Raw genomic sequence first — 25,736 nt, forward strand, 5'->3', positions numbered from 1 at the left:
GTGACATCCAAAGTGTATAGGCAGAAGAACAAGGATTTATAAAATGTTTTAAAATTTGAATTTCTGACTGATTTAAACATTATATTGAGTACAAAAATTTGTGCAACAGGGTATCAATAAGAAAACAATAATAAAAGCACAAACATGAAAAAAAAAAAAAAAAAAAAAAAAAAAAAAAAAAAAAAAAAAAAAAAACAAGTATTTTATGATTTATGATCCCTTTTATAAATACAGAAAGCAATGAGCTATGGGTATAAAGTCATAACAGAGTAAGAAACGAGGCAAAATAATATATAGTTAAACTAGGTAGTAAAACTGAAAGTCTGACAAAATCAAACCTTTAGACCAAGATTCCTCGTCAAGAAAAAACACTAAGCAATAACTTTCTCAAAATCCCATACATTTAGGCAGTCACAAATGAAACCGCTAACTGATAAATTAGCAATACAGTGAAATCCCATTACAATGAACGTCAAGGGACCACAAATTTTATTCACTGTAACGGGAATTTCATTGTGATGGAATTCAAGCAATGTAACAGCAATTACATTAGGACTAAAAATTGATTTCATTGAAAAATAAATTTTGTTGCATTGGTATTCACTATAACGGGATTTCACTGTGTATTTCAAGAAAGAAAAATGAAGAGTCTGGCTCTAAAATGATGTTTGGCCTTGGAATGAGCTTATATTTATGTTTGATTTAAAGGAGGAGAAATTCTTAGATTCGCACAGTGCCAATGACTGTTAAGAGAGCCAAGCAGTTTTTCTCGTCCCATTTCAACAACTGGAATTGTTTAAACTTCAGCCCAACCGAAGTTATCAGAGCCAGACTATATGTAGCAAACTATTTTTTTCATGAAGAAAAAAAAACGGAGAAACAGTGATGCAGGGAGTGTTATTGCTGCTAATTTGATAAGTGTTTTCTTACCATAATTTTTCATTATTACTGTCTAGTTTTAGGTTTTTTTACTGCACTTTATCATGTAATTTAGTTTTATTGTGTTTTGGGGGCTCATTTTAGCTGTTATTGTATTCTTGAAGTGTTTTTGCATTTTTTGGAGCTAAGCCTAACATGTGGTGATCTCCTGGTTTTTGATCTTGTGTGCTTCATTGGGTGTAGCAACTCTTTATTTACTGCTGTTTTTAGTATTTATTCTGTGTTTTTTTGCATTTTTATCTTTCTGTTTTGCCTTTTGGAACATAATTACTGAGTAGAAATGGGTGTTATATGCATTATGAAAGAGGTAAAGAGTGGGAAGGGGGACAGGTGGATCTTTTGTGATTTATGTCATATGTTCTGCCTGTATAAGGGGGAAAATGAGTCTGTTTTTGAGGAGGATTATATTTGCACTAAATGTGCTGAACTCTCAGACTTAAGACTTAAGATGCTAGTTTTGGAAGCCCAGTTAGCATTAGGGTGTAGGCCAGTTGTAGAGGGTATAAATGTTCCAGAGATTCAGGGGGAAGTTTCAAATGAGGAGTTAGATTGGGAAACTAAGGGTGTAATTTTGGGGGACTCTATGGTAAGGGAGGTGGGTAACACAGTTGGGAGAGTAAAGCGTAAGGTGGCTAGGTGTTGTTTACCAGGGGCTCGGGTAAAAGACGTTAATATGGTTGCTGAAAAGAAGGGAGTATTGAATAAGGAGGACATGGTTACTTTGTGGGTGGGAACAAATGATGTAGGCCACAGTAAAAATGAGGAGTTTTCTAGGGAATGGGAATCCCTGTTGGATAAAGCAACCAGCTTTTCGACGAATGTCCAAGTGGTTGGTTTGCTTCCCAGGTATGGAGTGCATAGGAGCTGGCTAAATCAACGTGCGAGGTGTATGAACTTGCTACTGAAGTCAATTTGCGAAAAGCGCAGTATCAGGTTCATTGATGTATGGAGTCATTGTAAACGGGATTGGATTGCTAGGGATGGCCTGCATCTGAGCTCTACAGGGGTCAAAATGGTTAGTGGATTAATTTTAAGGGATTCGGAGTCAAAAAACTAAGTTGGAATGGGGGGCATGGTTCAAGCATCAGGTATCGAGAGAATGAAATTTTTTTGGGTATTGCTAGAAATGGAAATAAAGTGACGAACAAGAGTAGTAATGTTAACAATTGTAATTTAGGAAATTTCAGGGTGTTAAATAAAAGCAACTTAGGCATGCTTAAAGTTTTCTATACCAATGCTCGCAGTATTAGGAACAAGATGGATGAATTGAAAAGCATAGTTATGGATGAGAAGTTGGATGTTATTGGAATTACAGAGACATGGGCTACCGAATCTGATGCAGAGTTATTACATATTGCTGGGTATAATTTGTTCAGACAGGATAGAGTAGGTAAAAGAGGTGGTGGGGTCTTATTTTATGTTAGAGACAATTTTATTTGCAATGAATTGGTCATAAATGATAAGCCTACTGATATTGATATGGTTTGGCTGGAGTTGATGAGCAGTAAGGGCAAAAAGCTACGCTTTGGAAACATTTATAGGCCACCTAATTCAAACCAGGGACAAGATGAACAGATGTACCGTATTATTAGTGACATGTCCAGTAAGGGATCCGTTATCATAATGGCGGATTTCAATTTTCCGGGTATTGATTGGAATAATTTTTATCCTGGTAATGGCAAAGAAGAGGAATTTTTAAAAGTAATTGGTGACTGTTTCTTAGATCAAGTTGTAACTCAGGGAACTCGAGAGGAGGCAATTTTGGATCTAGTTTTTTGTGACATAGGTAGTTTTGTTCAGGGATTGAGTGTAGGGGAGCATATTGGAGATAGTGATCATAACAGCATTAGATTCCGGGTTAAATTTGAAGTGTGCAAAGATGATAATTTTAGGTTTGTGCCCAATTTCAGAAACACTGATTTTGTTGCACTTAGGCAGAGCTTGAAAGAGGTTTTTTCGTCAGGGTTGGAAAATAGCGACGTAGATCAGCAGTGGACGGAATTTAAGGATAAACTTGCTAAAACCGTTGGGGACTATGTTCCATTTAGGAGAAAAGGTGTTAATACCAAAATTTGGCCCATGTGGTTCTCCAGGGAGACTAAAAAAGCTCTTAATTATAAGCAAGCCACTTTTCGTAAGTTTAAAGAAACTGGTCAGAGTGCGGAGAGGCTCCAGTATGGTAAGGCAAGGCGAAATTTTAAGTATTTGGTACGGATTCAGAAAAGGGAATTGGAGCAAAGGCTGGCAGATAACATTGATGGGAACCCTAAGAGGTTTTTTGCTTACGCTAATTCTGGGAAAGCTCGAAACAATCAAATTGGGCCTTTGGTTGATGAGTATGGAAATTTAATCCAAAACGATAGGGATATTGCAAATGTTCTGAATAACTTTTTCTCCAGTGTGTTTAACGATAACTGTATCTCAACAGTTGACACTAACAAGACACAAGCTATTATACAGCTTGAGGATTTTGTATTTTCCAGGGAGGAGGTTTTATTTCATTTGAAAAAGATTAAAGCAACTAAAGCTCCGGGACCAGATAATATTTATCCAAAAATTTTAGTTGAATGTGCAGAGGAATTAGTGGATGTTATTTTGAATATTTTCAATGCTTCTTATAACTCGGGGACGGTGCCAGAGGACTGGAAACTGGCTAACATAACGCCACTCTTCAAGAAGGGGTCTAAAGGTATTGCTGGGAATTATAGACCTGTAAGTTTGACTTCGGTGATTTGTAAGATTTTCGAAACTTTGATCAAAATTAAGATCATGAAGTTCTTAGAGACTAATAGTCTGTTGACTAGTTTGCAGTATGGTTTCAGGAAAGGTAAATCCTGTACTACTAATTTATTGCATTTCTACGACAAGGTTACCTCAGCTTTAGATAACAAAAAATGTGTGGATGTTGTTTATATTGACTTTCAAAAAGCTTTTGACAAGGTACCGCATGTTGCTCTTCTCAGCAAGTTAGCTGACATTGGAATAGGAGGAAAAACTTTACTTTGGGTTAGAAATTGGCTTACTGGTAGGAAGCAAAGAGTAGTTGTGCGAGGAAATCATTCTAATTGGAGTGATGTTTTAAGTGGGGTTCCTCAGGGATCAGTTTTAGGGCCTCTTTTGTTTATTATATTTATGAATGACATCAATGAAAATATTTCTGGAAGCATGAATTGTTTTGCTGACGATGTAAAAGTTATGGGGATTGTCGAAAATGAAGAACAAGTAAAACAGCTGCAAGAGGATTTAGATCATATTACTAAGTGGGCAGATAAATGGGGTATGGCAGTTAATGTAGGGAAATGTCAAGTGCTACACTTAGGTCATGGAAATAAGCGTATGAGATATCATTTACAGGGTTCAGTCATAAATCAGGCAGAAAATGTTATGGATCTGGGTGTCTTTATAAATCAGGACTTCAAGTTTAGTCAACAGTGCAGTATTGCTAGTAACAAAGCCAACAAAATGCTTGGGTTCATCAAGAGTTCTATTTCAAACAAATCTAAGAAAGTTCTTCTGCCTTTATATAGGAGTTTAGTAAGACCTCATTTGGAGTATGCTGTTCAATTTTGGTCGCCTTATCTGAAGAAAGATATTTTCGTATTGGAAAGGGTTCAAAGAAGGGTAACTAAATTAGTAAGGGGACTCTCAGATTTAGATTATGATACCAGACTTAATAGGCTTAACATGTATAGCCTGGAGCAAAGGAGAGTCAGAGGGGACATGATTCAGTTATTTAAATTTATCAAAATGAAAGATGTAAATGGATTAAATTTTTGTGGGGAAAGCAGGACAAGGGGTCATTGTTTTAAGCTATTTAAATCTCAGGCTAACTTGGAAATCAGGAAAAACTACTACTTTAGCAGGGTCGTGGGCACTTGGAATAGCTTACCGGAAGAGGCGGTAATGAGCAAGGGAGTGGATAGCTTTAAGAGGGCCATTGATCTTCATTGGGGACTAATTAATTGACTAGGACCAGCCTAGCTGGGCCCAGAGCCTGTTGCTGGTCGTCACATTTGTATTTGTATTTGTATTTGAAAATTATCGGAAAAACAAATAACACATAATTCCAGAACATTGAAAAAATAATAAGCAGAAATAGAAGAGTATTAACAGATATAAAAAGGATTAATTAATGACAAAAAAAATGCTAATTACACCACAAAAACCATATGAGTTCAAAAACTAATACCCCCCCCCCCCTAAAAATAGTGTCCCAAATAGCATCTCTTTGAATGACTATAACACAAACAATTATGATACAGAAAAGTTTCAACTACAACAACAAAATAAATAAATAAATAAATTAATTAATTAATAAGTGAACAAATGTAAAAACAGCCATTTTATGAAAGTGATCAAATTGCTAGCCATTGTGGTTCAGGCACAGCTGATAGTGCTAAACAATGAAATCCAAAATGTTTCAAATCATGTCAAATAGAATTTCGGCACATTCCCTCCCAATGGCTGCTCTCAATTCATTGACTGTAGCAAGTTTTGCACCTTAAGTATTGTGCTTGACATGCTGCCTACAGAAAGGAAATTATCAGAGACAAATCTAGAGACCATAGGGAATTGATAGACCAATGAAAATTTTTGAGTGGCACTACTGACAAAATTCAAATCTCTGGTCATGATCATTTTCATTAAGAACACATTCAAATCTAAGAACCAAACTCGTTAAGCACGGTTCAAAATGTGATAAACTGTAAATTGCCTCGTTTAGTCGCTTGTGGAACAGATTTTCTAGGAGATTGAAGGAGCATTTCAGTTACTTTTCTTTCAAGTGTAAGGTTGTGGATGATTGTAATGATCTAAAATGGTTCTCATCAACATCATTGACAATTCCTTTTCCCTTAAACATATTCACCAAACGAATAATTGATAGTTTCATTGGTATATCTGGTTGAAACTCCTTTCTAAACTTTTTGCACTTGCCTCATGTTCTCAGTCTTCCAGCAGCACTTAAGAATGAATTTTCTTTACTCAAAGTTAAGTCTGACATTAGCAACATTCAAAGAGGGTACACATTTTTTTTTCGACACATCTTGTATTAAAAAAATAATAAGAAGAAAAAATGAGTGAAAAGAACCCTTAACAAGAACAAATTTAAAAAATTGAAGCCAAAATGCAGAAATATGTGGAGCTGCTTAAAGATTGCTAACAAAATTTGAATATGGATTCACTCACTCACTTTCTCCTCATGAAGAGCAATAATGCTAAACATATTTTGTAATAGAATTTCTTTTCTGTTGTGCATTATACATTTAGTTTTCAAGAAACTGAATAGCAGGGTGAGTACTGCTCAAGGCCAGAAAGTTTAGGAAAATAATTGATACTTTTGAAGCCACACCTGCTGTAAAATTAATTAGTGTCTAGTATGTGAGCATAGCAAGTTGCAAGTGATCTGAGCAGTAGGTGAGGTAGAGAGAAAAAAATGAAGCAATTGAGATTAATATACAGTTTTAAGTTCAAACTGTTCATTATTTTTATATTACATTGCAGTTTAACTTACCAACTTCTTTTGGTAAAAACTCCCCTATGAATCCAACTTTTGGATCAGCAAATAGTTTTACAGGAGTTTTCAGCCCACTTGGAGCTAGAGCAATAATGAAAACACACAAATTATATACTGAATATTAGTAATTTAATCTCAAGTTTTTGAATAACTCTACAAAAATGAATTACTGATTGAAAAAATAACTACTTAATCAGATTAGTAAAATGCAGCATAAATTAATAAATAATAATATTAAGAAACAAGATTTATTCATAAGATATTATGACAGCACTTTATTTCCAGACTATTTGCTTAAATCAATACTTACAAGTGCAAGAAATTTTCAGATCTCCTTCTCGTCCGCCTTTTACATTAACATTAAAATGTGCTACTTTATTGATTGGAACTAGATCTTGGCTTGTAATTTCAAATGAATGGGACGATTCAGTAGATTCCACTACAACTGGGCACCCTTCAAAGATAGTAATTATTGAAAATAAAGTGATCATACATTAAGAGTAATATTTTATGCTAGTTTTGAATAAGCAGCATATTTATCACAAAAGTAAAAGAAAATGTCAAATTATCAATTAAATAACTTTTATGCTTTTTAAATAAATTGACATCATTAAAATGTTAACATAAATCTAAATAAGATGACGTGATATTTCAAAGTTTGATCAAACAAATAATATCTGGAGGCACGCCAAGACAAGCAAAAGCAAACCAAATCAAGTCAAACAAAATCACAGCTGTACCATCTTTTTCTCGAAGCAACTCAAGGCATTTTAGGCTAAAAGCTAAAAGCCTGATATTTTAGTTACTAAGAGGTCATGTGACAGTAAGCTATGTTTGTAAATTTTGTTCCATTTCTAACAATAATTTACCTATTATTGCTAGTCGAAGTTTTTGAATGTTAACACAGACAAATGATAGATTGAAAAAATTCTAAGGTACTTCTAGCAGTCATAAAAGCTTGAAGTTTTTAATTCGGTAAGTATTTTGTGTGCAATGGCAGGAAAAATTTAAACATTCCAAAATTTCAGTTAGAGCTGCTTTCAATTTTCGCTAGTTAGTTAACCAACAGATGGTTCATTCTCGCTATCAAAAGTAAGTCTGAATTAGACATTGTTACATTTAATAATAATAACTGGATTTTTGGCAGTTTTCCTTATAGCCAATTTCCTTAACGCCCCAAGATTAAGAGAGAGATAATGTATTTTGGTCTATGTTTTATTCAGGGCTGTGGAGTCGGACTGATTTAGGGCAAAAGGGACTAGAGTTGAACGCTTTTAAGTTTCAAGAGTCAGAGTCAGTCATTTTCTCTCCAAGACTGCACCTCTGCCAGAGCTAAACAGTGTGATTTTGGGATAAAAGAATCAGAGTTCGAAAATAGTCAGAGTCGAAAACTATAACTTCAGGAGCTGGAGGGGGTCCTTTTCCCACCAACTCTGCAGCTCTAGTTTTACTGACAGTTTAAAACGATTTTTGTCCAAAATTTGGCAATTGCTCCAAAATACCAATGATTAAAATATCAACTGGTTGGCTTCATTTCCAACTGATATCCACTGCATCCATAATTTATCTATATGTATCCATAAATAATCAGTCAAATAAAAGCAAACTTCATGAACATTAAAAATATTTTTCTGAATTTTTATTTCATCCCAGCAGAATTACATGCATAACGACAGTGCCATATGACCTTATTAAATTGTACCTAAATTGCATCGATTTCAATAGCATCTTCAGCCAATACCGCACGTAAAAAGCTTAATTTTGATAAATTTAATCATCTGTGATTCCTTTCTATAAAAAGAATCAAAAGATGTTTAAAATTATAACAAAATCCTAATTCATAAGATAACATCTTGAGCATTTTATTATGAATTTAAATGGGATACCTGGCACATTTTCACCATTGAATCTTATATCAATTGTATGTGGGCCTGAAGCATCTGGGCGGAAGCTCACAAGACATCGGCCATTTCCGAGAACCTGAACTTGATTTGGCACTTTACCATCATTGACAGAAATTTCCAGTTGACCTTCACCAGCTTGAGAAGCATCAACTAAAGTATTAATGGAAATTTTGAGAAATAATTTTTAATTATACAGGTATAAACTTACTTAAACACAAAAAAAGCACACACAGGAAACTGCAAAAGGTCAAAATAAAAATATTATGATGCAAGAATAACTAAATAGCATTGCAATATTATAAATCATCAAGCAGAAAATACATGTTTCAAGTCTTAGAACAGAATTTGACCCCTGTAGAGCTCAGATGTAGGGATGGCCTACATCTGAGCTCTACAGGGGTCAAAATGGTTAGTGGTTTGGTTTTAGAGGCTTCAGAATCAAAAAACTAAGTTGGAATGGGGGGCATGGTTTAAGGAGCAGAATTCGAAAGGGTACTAACTATCGGGATTTTAGTAGAAATGGAAATAGGGTGGCTAATAAGAGAAAAGATTTTAACACTTGGGATTCAAACAATCGTGCAGCATTAAATAAAAGTCAGATGGGCTTACTTAAGGTTTTTTATACAAATGCTTGTAGTATTAGGAACAAGATGGAAGAATTGAAAAGCATAATTATAGACGAGAGGTTGGATATTATTGGAGTTTCCGAGACATGGGCTACCGAAAGTGATGATGATTTATTATCTATTGCTGGGTATAATTTGTTTAGACAAGACAGAGTAGGTAAAAGAGGTGGTGGGGTTTTATTTTATGTCAGAGACACTTTAATTTGCAATGAATTGGTAATTAATGATAAACCTAATGAGATTGATATGATTTGGCTGGAGTTGATTAGTAATAAGGGCAAAAAACTACATTTGGGGAATATTTATAGGCCACCCAACTTAAGCCAGGGTCAAGACGAACAGATGTTTAGTATTATTAGTGACATTTCTAGCAAGGGGTCAGTCATCATAATGGGAGATTTTAATTTTCCAGGAATTGATTGGAATAATTTTTACCATAGTAATAGCAGAGAAGAGGATTTTTTGAAAGTAATTGGTGACTGTTTCTTAGATCAAATTGTAACTCAGGGTACTCGACAGGACGCGATTTTAGATCTAGTTTTCTGCGACATGGAAGGCTCTGTTCAGGGGTTATGTGTAGGGGAACACATTGGAGATAGTGACCACAACAGTATTAGGTTTGGGATTAAATTTGATATGCACAAAGTAGAGAATTTTAGGTTTGTGCCCAATTTCAGAAATACTGACTTTGTGGCACTTCGGCAGAGTTTGAAAGCAGTTTTTTCTTCTGGATTGGACAATAGCGATGTGAATCTTCAGTGGGCAGAGTTTAAGGAAAATCTAGCGAATACGGTTAGGGATCATGTTCCTTTTAGGAGAAAGGGTGTCAACACTAAAATTTGGCCAATGTGGTTCTCCAGGGAAACTAAAGACGCTCTAAATTACAAGCAAGCTGCTTTTCATAGGTTTAGAGAAACAGGTCACAGTGCAGATAGGCTCCAATATTGTAAGGCAAGGCGTAAATTTAAGTATTTGGTACGGGTTCAGAAAAGAGAGTTGGAGCAAAGACTGGCAGATAACATAAACAGGAATCCCAAGAGGTTTTTTGCATACGCTAATTCGGGGAAAGTTCGAAATAGTCATATTGGGCCACTGGTTGATGAGCACGGAATTTTAATTCAGGACGATAGTGATATTGCTAATGTTCTTAATAACTTTTTTTCGAGCGTTTTTAACGATAACTGTATCTCAACAGTTGACACCAACAAGACACAAGCTATAGTACAGCTTGAGGACTTTTATTTTCCAGGGATGATGTTTTACTTCATTTGAAAAAAATTAAAGAGACTAAGGCTCCGGGGCCAGATAATATTTATCCGAAAATTTTAGTTGAATGTGCAGAGGAATTAGCAGATGTAATCGCAAACATTTTCAATGCTTCTTATGATTCGGGGACAGTGCCAGAGGACTGGAAGCTGGCTAACATTACACCGCTCTTCAAGAAAGGGTCTAAAGGGAGTGCGGGAAATTATAGACCTGTGAGTCTAACTTCGGTGGTTTGCAAAATTTTTGAAACATTGATGAAAATTAAGATAGTAAATTTTCTAGAGACTAATAATCTACTGACTAGTTTTCAGTACGGTTTTAGGAAAGGTAAATCTTGTGCAACTAATTTATTACATTTCTATGACAAAGTTACCATGGCTTTGGACAATAAGAAGCCTGTAGATGTTGTTTACATTGATTTTCAAAAAGCTTTCGATAAGGTACCGCATGTTGCTCTACTTAGCAAATTAGCTGATATCGGAATAGGAGGGAAAACTTTCATTTGGGTAAAAAATTGGCTGACCGGAAGGAAACAAAGAGTAGTTGTAAGGGGAAATTATTCTAATTGGAGTGAGGTCTTAAGCGGGGTTCCTCAAGGATCAGTGTTAGGGCCTGTTTTGTTCATTGTCTTTATGAACGATATTCACAAAAAATTTTCTGGGAACATGAATTGTTTTGCTGATGATGTCAAAGTTATGGGGACTGTAGAAAATGAAGAACAAGCAAATCAGCTGCAAGAGGATCTAGATCATATTACAGAGTGGGCTGATAAATGGGGTATGGCTGTTAATGTTGGGAAATGTCAAGTGCTACATTTAGGGCATGGAAATAAGTGTACAAGTTATTATTTGCAAGGTTCAGTCATTAGTCAGGCAGACAAAGTTACTGATCTGGGGGTCCTAATAAGTCAGGATTTAAAGTTTAGCCAACAGTGCAGCATTGCTAGCAACAAAGCCAATAAGATGCTTGGGTTTATCAATAGATCTATTTCAAATAAATCTAAAGAAGTTCTTCTGCCCTCATATAGAAGTTTGGTAAGACCCCATTTGGAGTATGCTGTTCAGTTTTGGTCTCCTTATCTTAAGAAAGACATTAATGTATTGGAAAGGGTTCAAAGGCGGGCTACAAGGCTAATAAGTGGACTTTCCCACTTAGATTATGATTCCAGGCTTAGAAGGCTAAAAATGTACAGTCTTGAGCAAAGAAGAGACCGAGGGGACATGATTCAGCTGTTTAAATTTATTAAAACGAAAGATGTTACGGGGCTAAAGTTTAGCACTGAAAACAGAACAAGGGGTCATTGTTTTAAGCTATTTAGATCTCAGGCTAACATGGATATTAGGAAAAATTATTATTTTAGCAGGGTAGTGGAACCTTGGAACAGCTTACTGGAAGAGGTGGTAATGAGCAAAGGAGTAGACAGTTTTAAGAGGGCCATTGATCTTCACTGGGGATTGTAAATTGACTAGGACCAGTCTAGCTGGGCCCAGAGCCTGTTGCTGGTCGTCACTTTTGTATTTGTATTTGTATTTGAATATCACAATAACAACAAAAATAATCAAAAAGTCATAAAACTTAGGTTGTTTTGATGACAAAAGTTTTCAGTTCATTCTACTGCTGAGTTTTCTTTAAAATTTTATGGTAAATATCAAATAAACAAATACAAATACTGATTTACTTGGTTTCTCTGTTATTAGCAGATCAAAACTAGACTCAGTGGCACAATAGCCCATGGAGACCTAGGCCTACTGTGCACATTTCAATTTTTATGACCAAAGGCTCTAGGGTGCAAAGACAGATGTAAGCACCATTTTTCTTTATATTATCAACCCACTGAAGGTATGAAAGGCAGAGTTGACTGTACCCAGCCCGGGTCTGCAGCGTGGAAGTGCAAAGCACTACCACTAAGTCGCTGGGTTTTAGCAGATCAACTAATAAACTTAAACTTAAATGTCCTTTGGGAAAACCCTAGGCAATATATTATTTTCAAAATTTAAAACAAAAATTACAAAAATTATACATTAATAGTATTTCTTCGGTGATTGGCAAGATTTAATGAGCAGTGACAGTAGCTTATATGTTACCATTGCATGCAGGTAGTCATTAAGGGAGAATTCACTGCATTGAATGATGAACTTGTTTAACTATTCACGAATCCGTATAAATATGAATGTTATTTACAAAGGCTAAAAATATGATTGTTTTGTGTGCTAATTACTTTTAAATCACTAATTTTTCTTTAAAAAAAAGAACAAGGAAAAATATTCTCAATTACACAAATAAATAAAACAGGGAAAATATGTATGGATAAATAGAGATGAATTTCTAAAAAATGAACATATGCACAAATGTATTAAAGAATTGTATTGCTATTTAATAATAAATTTACCTTGGAATTGGCAATTATGACCCACTAAACATGTCTGAGGAATATCCAAAACATGAATTTGAGCAGAAGAATATGCTTTTGACAAGAAAGGACTTCCAGGCAAATGGTGCCCATCAGCAAGGACATCAATAGAGTAACTCCCTAAAAAGAAATACAGTTAGTTCTCTGTTTAACAATGCTCAATTTAAGGACTCTCTCTACTTAAAGATGACTTTTCAAGGATAACATGAAGGTAAAACAACATTCATGAATCTGTACAATTACTTAAAACATTTGAGCTTAAGCCCTAAAAGAAAAATATATATACCAGTGATTTTTTTCCAGAATAAAAATTAGTATTTTTAACCAAAATTTGCAGTTCTATTTCTTCATCAATTATACAAAACAATGAATTTCAAACTGAAAATTAAAAATATATTTATTATTCTTATAGAAAAATTAAGCTTTTTTTAGGGAACACATTTTTAAATATTTACCTATCATCAATGAGAGCTAGGAAAAAAATTGAACTCATTCAAAAATTATAGCTGTTGCAATAGTTTATTCTAAAAGATGTAGAAAATCTATATTATTACGTATGCCTGGTACATAACTTACCTACTTCAAATGCATTAAACTCTACTCTATATAGTCCTCCCCCTATTTCACTAACTTTTGGCACTATTGTGGTTTTAGTTGGTCCTGAAATAAATGAAAAAAGGATTTTCATGATTGAAAATATTATGCTACGATTGCATTAAGGGAGTATTCTAGTCTAGAGGCTTGATTTTGAGGCGATTTCGGGGGCGTAATAAAAAAAACTGTAATCATTTTTTTTTTATCAATTTTTTTTATTAGTTTTTTATTGATACTTGAGAAGTATAAAAAAGTATAATAATGGGAAAAAAATTCAAAATTGAAATCAGTCGAGGCTGGCAAAGTGGGGACTCAAAAAAGAAAAGTGTCTACTGGTTGACAAGATTCCAATCCTCCTGGTGATCTGAATCATGAAATTAAGGTTGATTCTTATTGAACAAGGATGTAAAATTGTCAAGACATAGCCGATTCGGGGGGGGGGGGGGGTGAATAAAAATTGTACAAAATGGTGTCTTTAAAAAAAAGTCATTTTTGGCTTCTTTTTTCAATTTTTGTGTTTTTTAAAAAATAGTAAAAAAAAACAAAACTACAGAAACCCCTTGGAGACAATTTTGATAGTATTAAGAAAGTCTGCCAAATTTCAAATAAAATGGTGCATTAGAACTTGAGATATCTTGTCAACCCTATTGAAAAAAGTAGATTCGAGAAAAACGTGTTTAAAGTTTGCTGTCACATTTCGGGCAGTCTGACTTGTTTAATGGTATGCTATACTTATAGTTTTTTTGGAACAACCATCCCCGACTTACACATTATTTCTTCCTATACCTAAAAAGCTACATTTTTGGCAGCTCTTTTAGCCATAAGAGCAGTTCTGCCTTCTTTTAAAGCTGCGGAAGCTCATACCTCAGAGCGTTTGTCACGCTGTTGACCTCATTTGCTGGCTTTTTCTTTATCTTAACAAAATTAAATATAACTCTGAAAATAATTCGAATTTCTGTAAATCCTCTTAGAGGCTTATTCTTAAAGGTCTAAACTTTGAAAATATGAAAAGAAAAAAAATTCTATTTTTTTTTTTTTTTTTTGAATTTCTAGACTAGAATACCCCTTTGAACTTCTTATTTTAAAATGGAAATAAATTATATTTATTAAACACTTTTCAATCTTTTTTTAAAATCAAATAATTATAGGACATGGAATTTGAAATCATGAAAAAAGTATGTAAGTAGCAACTTACCAAATATATTGACTTTAATATTTTCTTTGCTACAACCAATAGCAGTAACTTCAAATGATGCAGGCTGGCGTGTGCTGAAAGATTTAAGAGCTTCACCTCGAACAGACAATTTTTTACCTTGTTCACTAACTTCACACTTCCAAGGAGAGCCTATTTAAAATACAAACATTTAAGAAAACAATGTCATCTCATAAATACTAAATTAATCCTTTTATCACTCTGAATCTCATATGAGGCTCCTACTTCAAAGAGTAACATTTTTGATTTAGAAATGCATACAAAATTGCTTTTTTTATTCAATGACACCATTTATTAGTATAAAACACATATGAGGCCATAAAATAACTAAAAGAATTATCCTTAAATGGCCCCGTTGGCAGTAGTGTCTTACAGTTGACCAATTTCAACTAAATTTATACATTATTTGAGCTGGTTTATCTTACTACTGCAATGAAGTTTACAATAAAGAAGTCAACCAACATTCTACATCAGCGTCATTTTAACATTATGATTCATTTTGTCCCACGAGTAAATAGGGGCAAGACCTGCTATTTTTTGTTAATTTATAGCTAAAAAATTATTACTAAAACTACATCAAAATGTTCAAAACAAGTGTAACCAGGATTGTCAGATTCAAGAACAGTAAATATGGGACAGACTTCTAGAAGTGAAAAGGGGGGGGGGTATATTGAGGTGTCTGTTAATGATAAATCTGAAAATTCAATCGCAACAAAACCTCACAAAATGTTGCCTATCAAAGTATAAAAAATAGTTTTCATTGTGATTTACGACGCATGAGCAGAGATATATTTCCAACATTAGTCAATAAGCAAGGAGGAAGTAACCATTCGGCTCCTCATGGTCTGCCACCAAACCAAAACCTACAAACCAAATCAAACCGAAAACAAGTTTTGCTTTTGCTGCCACATGATTTTTTTTTTGTTGCTCTTCATTTCAAATTTTTTATTTTACTTAATTTTTTTCCCTTAAAATAATGTCTCGTTTTGTAAAATATTGTTACAAGCTAGAATACGGGACTTTAGCCATCCCGTATGGAAGTTCCCCAGGATGCGAGACACTTTTTCAAAATAAAGGACTGTCCCTTGAAATCCGGGATGTCTGGCAACAATGAGTGTAACATCAAAAAACAATTAATTTATAGCTAAAAAATGATTACTAAAAATACATTATAATGCTCAAAACAAGTGTAACATCAAGAAACAATTGAAAATACACATGAAAATATTAGAATTTTACATGAAATACACCGCCAACTCAGTGATTCCAGCCGAGGACAGCAGTTTTGTGCTTATTAGCACTCATTAGCCCGGCTTAGGAAGTGACTGAGCTGGAGGTGGAAAACCTCTTAAGGAAGCCAAGAGTGCCAAACAAACTGGTAGCTAAGACTTACTTAGCTACCATTTTAGTTGTTTAGTAAAGGTTTTTTTCAACAGAAATCATACCTGGAACATGATGACCATTGAACTTCATTTCAATGGTATGTGTAGTAGCAGAATGAGGAATGAAGGAAGCAAGAAAACAGTGGTTTCCAAGGCTTTTAACATTGCTCGTGACATGGCCACCGTTAACAAGAATTTCTAAGTTTCCAGATCCTGCATCAGCTCCATTAACTAAGAAAGACAAAAAATATTTAGCAAAAAAACAGAAAACAAAACTGAATTCATTGAAATCAGAATTGCTGCTAGAGCATTATTTGAAGTACGATTAATAGTTAACACTTTGAAATAATGAAAGAACTGGAAACACACATAATGGAAACATGCTGCATAATTTATTTTGAATCATATTTTCACTAAGAATTTTTAGGCTTTAACTTTTCTTTAGAATAAACTGCAGAGTTGATTTGGAATGCTTATCAACTTAAACAATGGTTAGCCAAGAACATTCCAGATGACAAATTCAAATTTGTGAGGCATACAGAAGTTCTGCTGGTGATCACCACTGCATTCCTTCCACATAATTAGCATTGCATAGTTATCACCAGTTATGTTTTAGTTCTAGCAATTAAACACATAGGATCATTTTATTGTTCATTTTAAACATACCAAACTAGGTTAGTACTTTGCAGTAAAGTGAAAAAATGTTATTAATGTAATTAACAGGGGAACGCGCAGCGCTTTGGTAATGGAGGCAGGGGCAGATACAGACTATCATTTTAGGGGGGGGGGGTGTCATGCTAAAGAATGACACCCCCGGCCCACCTGTGAAGAACCTACGGTTTTGGGCACGCAAAATTTCTTAAAATGCTCAGGTGTCTAAAAGAAGTACGAATATTGGTCAGGAATAGGGCTTAGGCATAAATGTTGCAAATTGCATAAGCAATGAAAGAAGCAATCTCTAAGATTTACTTTCAAAAATAATTAATGAACTGAAAAGACAACTGAAATCATTTGCATTTTATTCATACAGTGTTTGAATGCAATGTGGACAGATACTATTGTCCATGGTTTAAGGGGGGGGAGGGTCATGGGGGTTGACCCCATGACCCTCCCCTTGTATCCGCCACTGAATGGTGGTACCACTATACCAAAGAGCCTGGGGCTTTAGATAACCCCCGGAAAAGGGTGGCAGGGCCGTGGGGAGGTCAAAAATATTTAGTGAATGCATATGAAACTGGTGGCAACTGAATTTTTTCATAATCATCTTAAATATAGAGAGGATTTAGCTTCTGATTTAAAATAGAGTCAGGGAGTCAAAACTAGATTTAGGTATTAGAAATATGAACCTAATCATGAGCATAATATTCACTCAGAAGTAGGGGGTCTGGGGTTTCTCCCCCCTAAACTTTTCAAAATTGAAATCTTTAAATGCATCTTCTATCGGACTATCATTTATAATGTTAGGAGAAAAGGGTTCAGGGATCATTCCCGGTCTATTTTTCGAAATTGAATTTTCGAAAACGCAGTTGTTATCTGTGATTATGTTAAGAAGTGGGGAGTTAAAGAGCTCCCCCCCCCCTCAGAAATTGCACAAAATTGTAGCTCTAACAATGCAATCTTAGATGCAGGCCCGGATCAATAAATTTTGCCCCCCCCCCCTTCAAAAATTCAATGCCATGTAAATTTTCACCTTCGTGGCATGTCAAAGATCTGGTATGACCACTTATGTACTTAATAACTTGTTTAATTAAAAGTGTATAATTATTTATTTATTATTTCTTTCAAAAGTGTCTCAAATACTAATTGTTTAAGTATCTTTATTTATTTAATATTGTGTTTTAGTAGGAAAAGGAATTATGTCACATCATAAATTCTCACCTCCGTTACCCAAACACAAAATGCCATTTCTCATTAAGATGACAGTAATGACATCACATTTTATTCCCCATGATACAAGGGAGCCCCTTTGTTTATTTTCAGTCATAAAGAAGTGAGATTTTTGTTGAAAAACAATATCGATTTTGTTTTACAAACCAAGAGTGGTTATTGGGAATTCTCACCTCCGTGAACTTAAATTTCAGGGATGCAAATTAAAAAAAGAAGTACACATGTTTTCATATGCTTATCATGTGCAGACTGTAGCAATGAAGAAAGAAAAAAAAAATCCATGAAAAAATTATCCATTAGTTTATTTTAATGGAAATTCCTCCCCTCCGTGAATCTCACCTCTGTGAGACCTTATCAATGTCATTATTTTTGAAGTGAGAATAAATGATGGTGGGGGGGGGGGGAATGCACCAATTTATTTAGAGTCTACAAAAATTATAAATTACCAATATATTCTCGAATGTAATAGTTTGGAAATTTTTTAATACAGTCGATTCCGGTTACTAGGACCACATTGGGACTGGGCCATTTTGGTCCTAATAACCGGTTGGTTTGATTAAGCAAACAGGACCTGTGAAGCTTAACCGAACATGCTGTAGGCAAAACATTTAAATACCCTTATGATTATTGTGAGCCCCATATACATGGTGATGGTGATTTGCTATTTACAAATTTTTTCCCTTAAAAATAAATTAAAATAAAACGAATAATATGTGGACACTCGTTCAACAACATGTACAGACTGATACAGTTTTAATTATTTCTTTCCAGTCAGTGTTGATTCAATTCAATAACCAGAAGTAACTAAAAATGTGAGAGTGAAAAACTAAGTTATAAAAGGTACTAATTAGTCATTAAAAATTGCAATGAAATGTATATAAATTACGTATTTTACAACCAAACACTTTTCGTTTTGAAAACATTTACATATTTTTGAATGTGCTAACTGAACTGAAGAAATTTGAAATTTCACTGAAATTTTTATTTCTGCTGGAACAGTGTGGTCATGCAATGGGAGTTACGTTAACCATTTTTTCCTGAAAATATTTCTGAATTTAATTAAAGGTTACAAGGAACCATTATTAATTTTTATTGCACGAACTATTGAGTTCTTTGACCCACTTGAAACTCGCTCCAAGTGGGATATATTTAATTTTTTTTTAAATTTGTTCTCATGTTCCTTGGTCCAATTGAAAGAGTTTTTGGTCCCAATAAGTGAATAATATTAGGCTTGTGCAGTGGGATTTGTATTGGTTCTTTAAGATTTGGTCTGAATAAGCAGCTGGTCCGATTAACCAGTGGTCCAATTAAATGGATTCCACTGCACTATACTATTTTTTTTTACACAAATGTAAACTAAAATTAAAGCCGTACTTTAATTAAGAGAGCTTAATATTAGATTCACACTATTAACTAAAATAGCAAATTGTTTGTCCCCAATTAACAAAATTACTACTTTGATATTAAAGTGGTCTCTATTTTCAAACACTAAAAGCTTTTTTCTTAATACCATGAACTAGATGTTTTTTAATTTTTTTTATTAATGAGTAAAATAATTGGAATTTAGCTGGGCCATTGTTTATGGTTTCTTCTAGCGGGTAACTTTCATGTAAGAATAAAAAAGAAAGAAACCAAAAGGTTTTGAAATTGAAGAATATTTCATTCAAAAGTTACACATTCTGGAGAGTGACCCATATTTGTAACGTTAATAAGTCTTAGTGCTAGTTTTTTGCAATTTTTTTCTTCAATTTCTTCGGCCGTTGGGCCCTTTAAGGAAGTGGGTCTCCCCGCAGTGTGAGGGTATGCAGATCCGGGCATGCTTAGATGATCTTTGATGATGTGGAGAGGAGAGATTTGGTGGCTCTCCCTCAGAAAGTTTTTGAAATTGATCCAAGAACTTAAAACAAAGTTTAAAATAATCTTCAAAGACATCGGCGAGAGGGGAACGCTCTCCCACAAAATTTTCCAAGTTAGCTTTTGAAACACAGTTTTTTGAGGATCTTTGGTATCACTAGTGTGTGGAAAAGTTTGGCGGACCTTCCCTCAGTATTTTCTGAAGTTGAAATTCTAGAAATGTCCCCTTCAATGAAGGGAGTTTGGGTGCGTTCCTCCGGCTAATTTTTCAGAATAGTAGCTCTAAAATTAGAAGTTTTAGAAGATCTTTGATGATATTAAGTTGAGGGGTGGTTCGGGGATTCCCGGAAAATTTTACAAATTGAAGTCCTAAAGAGGAAATTTTTGCCAATCATTAATAATGAATAGGCTGAGTTTCTCACGGATTTAGGTTGGGTGTTTTTCAGGGTTTTCTGTGGGAGCGCTATCCTTGAAGCTTTTTGACGTCCTAAATATGCAATTGTGAGCCATCTCTGGTGATGTTAGTGAAGGATGGGGCTAGGGAGAACTCTCTCCCAGAATCCTTTCAAAATTAAAAATGCTCTTCTAGGCTACTTTTAGTATCGTAAAATGAAGGGATAAGTTTCGGGGACTTCCCTCCCGTCTCTTTCTTTGCTATGTCCTTATCTTCTTTCTTCTTTTAATTATTGATTAAAATATTGTAGAAACCTCTTCCTGAGTTTTCCTTTCCAAAAACATCCGAGTGCTTTGGTTTTAAATAATGAGATTTTCAATTTCCAGCCTGATGTTTTTTTTTTTTTTTGAAATACTTGCATTTGAGGTCTCAGTAAAAATACTTTTAACATTTTAAGACTGATATGGTACCTACAGTGGTTCAGGAGTGGCTCTCACAAAAATCAACAGGAAGAGGGGCTGTGATTCACCAAGATTATTTCGAAAATGTATTACGAGTTTAAAGTTAATTACTTTAAAAAAATTTCAAAGAAAATTAATAACAAACTTAGAACGAAAAAAGAGACAAGTCCTAATGCGACCCTAGAAAAATCCCCCCCCCAAAAGAAGATTTTTGCATTCATATTTCTTGTGTCTGCTTAATACTTCTACAGTGCAGTGATGTATCTGGGAGGGGTGAGGGACAGCTTACTGCTCTGGGTAATCCCTTTTTTTTTTCGAAAATTGACAACATTTCAACTCTAAATGGGAAAAGAAATATTTTGGACCATTATTCAAATAAGACATAACATATATTAAAAATTAAAAGAAGAGCGAACTCCTCCCATGAATATTAAAAAAGATTGACTAAACCTACACTTTTAAAGTGACAACTTCAAAAAATTTCCAGGGAGCGTCTCTCCTCTCTCGCCAAAAACATTCAAAATATTCTTAAATTTTTCATTTAATTTCGGAAATGTTTCGAGTGAGAATCCGTGAAAACTCCGCCTTTAGCATTATTGAAGGTCAGCTAAAATAACATTTCCAACCCAACCTCTCTAAAGTTGTCGAAGGTAATCTACAATTGGGTTTTCAGATTATTGTTATTGCATTATTAATATTTGATAATGAATTGCTATTGCTGTTATTTTCATAAATGAATTTCTATGAAATGGTATGAGGGAGGGCAGGGCCATCCCAAAGGGGGGGCGAGTGGGGCAATCGCCTCGGGTGCCACAAAATGAGGGGGCGCCGCAAGGGGCACGTCGTTTCGATGGAACATGACAACATTCACATAAAATGAGGGGCGCCTTGCGGCGTCCCTCTTTGTACAAAATGCCACGATTGTAAAAAATTAGGGGTACCTTGCGGCGCCCCCTCATTTCAGATATCATAAATACGCAGTCATAGACACACAAAATAGAGAATCATAGCAATAATTCTCTATTTTGTCCTAGGGCACGAAAATATTCCTGTCTCTCAGTCTCCAAAACATTAGTTTCCTTTGCATCATTGAAACAGATACAATTTCTGAGAGCATAACTGTTTAGAATCAAACAAAAGGCCCTTTTCATTTGTCTAGTTCTCACCAAAATTGTTTGAATTGTGCCCCTGCATGCAGTGACATAACCAGAAAAAAGTTTTAAGGGGGTACATTAAAAAAACAAAAAAAAATTAATTTGAATTTTGACATCTTGAATTCAAATTATGATTTTCGCAATCACGAGTGTGTGTATGTGTTTGTGTATGTGTGTGTAGGCATATGTATGTGTGCGTATGTGTGCATAGGTGTATGTATGTGTGTGTGTGTGTGTAGGATATGGACGCAACCTGGAGACGGCTTTCGATGGAGGAGTAGCATCGTGAGGCGGTCGGTCGACGGTGGTGCTGGTGGGAAAATAAAATGATAGCACATCAAAACAGTCAAGTGAGAACAATAAGCAATCGTGATTTCTCAAAAAAAAAAAATTTTTTTTATTTTTTGATTGGATTGAAGGTATCCAGTCAAAATTTTGAAACTTTTAGTTTTAAAAACGCAATTTTAGACTTTGAAACTTTTAGTTTTACAAACGCAATTTTAGCTTTAAAACACGATTATAGGCCATGTTTATTGACGTTAGGGTAAGGAAGGGAGCTCAGAGACTGTTTCCAATCGATTTAAAAAAAAAAAAATAGATTGAAAACAATTCCTTCTTCCCCTGCAAGTTTTCAAAATTAAAGTTTCAAAAACGCAACTTTCGACAAACTTTGAAGATTTTATGGATAGGAGGATCTGGAGCATTTCCCAGGAAAATTGTTCAAAATTACGGTTAAAAAAATTTAAGCAATGTTTTACTTTCAGGGGCTAACCCAGTTAAATTTTTCGTAAGTGTCGTTTGAAAAACCCATTGCTTGTGGTATTAAAGAAAGACGGCAAGGGGACCCTTGCACAAGTATTTTCTTAAACTCAAGTCTTAAAAGCAATTTGTAAGGCGATATTTTGTAATTTTAAAGCCAGTGATTTTTTGAAATTAGAGCTCCGAAAACACAATTTTGAGCGATTTTCGATGTTGTTGATTATTTGTGGGCTTCTCCCTAAAACTTACAAATATTTGATGCAAAAGAATAACCTCTTTGTTTATGACTTATAAGAAAGCTGGTATTAGATTGGTAGAAGTAAAACCCAAAAAACTCTTGAAAAGAATTATTGGTCGAGTCCAGATCGAAATTTAATTTTGATGTAATTTACTTTGATAAATACATTTTCTATTTATAATCAGCAAAATATTTATTCGTGTTCTTAGTATGATCAATATGAGCAACCAATTCAATTTTAATTGTTTTTTATCTTGTGGGATAACATTTTCCTAGATAAATACTTGGATTTTTAAGATTTCCATTTTTCGAAAAGTTTTTGCTGCATTAATGTTTTACAAATATTAGAAACAGATTTATTGCTTGTGATTTAATTTGTGTTATTATGCATAGCCCTTTGATTGTTCTAATTACTAATATGTAAAAAATTCAAGTATGTATCATGCACTGATTTTATAACTCATTTGTTTTTTCTGTGTGTATAGGGGGGGGGGGGCGCAAGGAAACTTTCGCCACCGGCACCGTCAGCTCTTCAGACGGCCCTGGGGGAGAGTGTCATTCTTAAAGTTCTCCCAGGACACTAGACACCATAGGTATGCCACTGAGAACCTTAAAGTTTTACACAAGCTCACGAGCATTTTATTTTTTCTTAAATGAAAAGCATGATACTGCTTGATGTTTTTACTAAGAGTTAAAATCTTACCAACTTCATTTGTGTATAAAGGGAATAAAAATTGATTGTGAAGAGTGTCAAAGAGAACTCCCATTCAAATTTAGAAACTAACTTGATTTTGGGAAACACAAGTTCTTCCTCTCTGAAGCACCTTTCATGAAAATATATTGTTTTAAAACTATCATAACATAAATGAACTGTGTATACAAGAAGAAGAAATGATGAAAGCTGGGAGTGTGATGTCATAGACGTTATTTAGGAGAAGCTTCCTTGCTAGTCTCAGCCACCTCAGACTCATTTCAGCCATCTGCATATTGCAGAGCAAAACATTATGGTTCTCTTGAACTTTTATTATTATTATTATTATTATTATTATTATTATTATTATTATTATTATTATTGAGCTAATGGGAGTACCATAGTACCCCTGGTGACCCTCGTATGCATGCCTCTGGTTATTACCCACTAGAAAAGCTAATTACAAAAGATACGGTAATATTTCAGCTTCTTCTCAAAATAAGAATCACAAGAACTATAATACTTGTCATACTGTGCAAAATGTTTTTATAGTCCTGTATAATAGAACTGTAAATGTTTTTATGGTCATGTATAATAAAACTGAGTTGCCAGAATGGAGCAAGCATGTCTCAGCTGTTGGTCCGTAGATGACAAATTTCACAAAAATCTGCTTCAGAAGTTTCGCTGTAAGGAGTTTGGCCATTCATCCCGTTCTACCAAAATTGTACCCAGCAACTTTTACAAGCTTTAGCACCTAAGGAAATCTCTGTCTGGATACTGCAGATGAAGAGGTGTAGACAGCTGTAACATGCTCACTCCATTCCAGGAGCTGGACTGAAAAACTTATCCAATGGTATGATAAGTTAGTTTTGTTGATTGTTATGTATAGCCGAAATATTGTTGTACCTCGATATAGCAATAAATCAGTCTAGATAATTATGCTTTGTTTTGTTTTATGGAACATAGGCAACTTACTTTTTGGGTGACCTGATATCATAACTAATTGAAAAACTTAGAATATTTTATGACGATAGAAAATACTTTAAGTAATAATGTTCATACAAAATTTAGTATCTTTTTAATCCATTTGTTTAATAGATTTTATGCACTGTTTAAAAATTTTAAAAAATAACATGTTTCCTACACAAAACTGGAAATTGTTTTCGAGGAGCATTCAAGGACTTTTTAAGGAAAAAAAGATTTTTCCTTATTTGCAGCCACAAATTTGGCAAATAATGGCACTGATTGTTGTGGTCAATTACTCAACAACCTGAATCAAATCTTTAAAAAATAAATAAACTGTTGAAATAACAAACAAAATAAGCAGATTTAAGGTAGTCTATGTTAAAAACGCTTCCAATAGTTAAAATATATCAGAAATTTACAAGATGCAAAAGGATGGAAATCTCAATCACTGCATGCAATTATCAGTGACGCACAAGCTTGCTCTTGGTTAATTTCTAAAAATAAGATTATCACTAAATGAATTATTAATTGTAAAAATTCAGTTGAATAGAAATCTTAAATAGGTCAATTCTTTTAATGCCAGTCTCTGAAAGAAAGAAGAAAAAGTTTCCCCAAAATGATCGGAGTTTTCTAGAAAATAATCGGATTTTGGAGTATACAAATAAAGAAAAACTTTTTGACTAGTTCTTTTTAATGCATCTCTTAATGTAAAATGAATACAAAATTTAAGCGCTACAGATATATTTCAACGTTTTTCAAGGTTTTCAAGCACTAGAAAATTAAAATTTATATTTCAAGCAGTTTTCAAGGTTTTTAAAAGCATAAGAATCATGTCATTTTTTTCAAACATAAAATCATTTGATACTCAAATCTATTTTAGTGCGATTTTTTTTTTTTTTTTTTTTGTGCGGTATATGAAAGTTTCAATCGGATTGAGACTGAATTGACAAAATTCTTTATAAAACGGACGAAATTCTATGTAAAACAAACAGGTTTTTTGAATGCGGTCCTTATCCATCACCCAAAAACAGATTTCAGTATATTTATGCTTTCTACAAGATTAAAATATTAATTATTTGAACATAATATCAATTACTTGTTAATCATTGAATCAATGTGAAACAAACATTTTTCTACATTACTCAACAAAAAATACTTCTTTGTCAATTATTTAAGACAAAATAATGAAAAATTTATTGAACTTACTCTCAAACTCTACAGGTTTACCAATTGTTCCATTTGGTATTTTTCCTACTTTTATTTGTGAAGCATCATAAGCAAAACAGTGAAATGGACTTCCCACAAGATGTTTTCCTGCAACTGTTATTTCAATAGTATGCTCTCCCACTTCTGGAGTAATGTATTCTACTTGATATTTACCATGACTAACATATTCTAGTCGAAATGGAATCTCTCTTCCTGATGGAGCTATAGAAGAAATTTAAAAAATTAATCCCGAGATTCAAATTAATATTTTATTTAA

The 25,736-nt window shown here is 34.1% G+C and overlaps 1 protein-coding gene across 1 annotated transcript in view; it reads right to left on the reverse strand.

Moving 5' to 3' along the window:
• LOC129231088 (filamin-A-like) overlaps positions 1-25,736 on the reverse strand; it is a 130,143-nt gene that overhangs the window by 77,283 nt on the left and 27,124 nt on the right. The window contains exons 13-20 of the mRNA XM_054865335.1: positions 25,460-25,681; positions 15,913-16,080; positions 14,450-14,599; positions 13,237-13,320; positions 12,640-12,780; positions 8,341-8,508; positions 6,765-6,908; positions 6,452-6,535 (exon numbers count right to left, since the gene is read on the reverse strand). Of these exons, the coding sequence (XP_054721310.1) occupies positions 6,452-6,535; positions 6,765-6,908; positions 8,341-8,508; positions 12,640-12,780; positions 13,237-13,320; positions 14,450-14,599; positions 15,913-16,080; positions 25,460-25,681 (1,161 nt within the window). The remainder of the gene's footprint in view (positions 1-6,451; positions 6,536-6,764; positions 6,909-8,340; positions 8,509-12,639; positions 12,781-13,236; positions 13,321-14,449; positions 14,600-15,912; positions 16,081-25,459; positions 25,682-25,736) is intronic.

Source organism: Uloborus diversus, chromosome 10, assembly GCF_026930045.1.
Source record: "Uloborus diversus isolate 005 chromosome 10, Udiv.v.3.1, whole genome shotgun sequence".
Lineage (NCBI taxonomy): Eukaryota > Metazoa > Arthropoda > Arachnida > Araneae > Uloboridae > Uloborus > Uloborus diversus.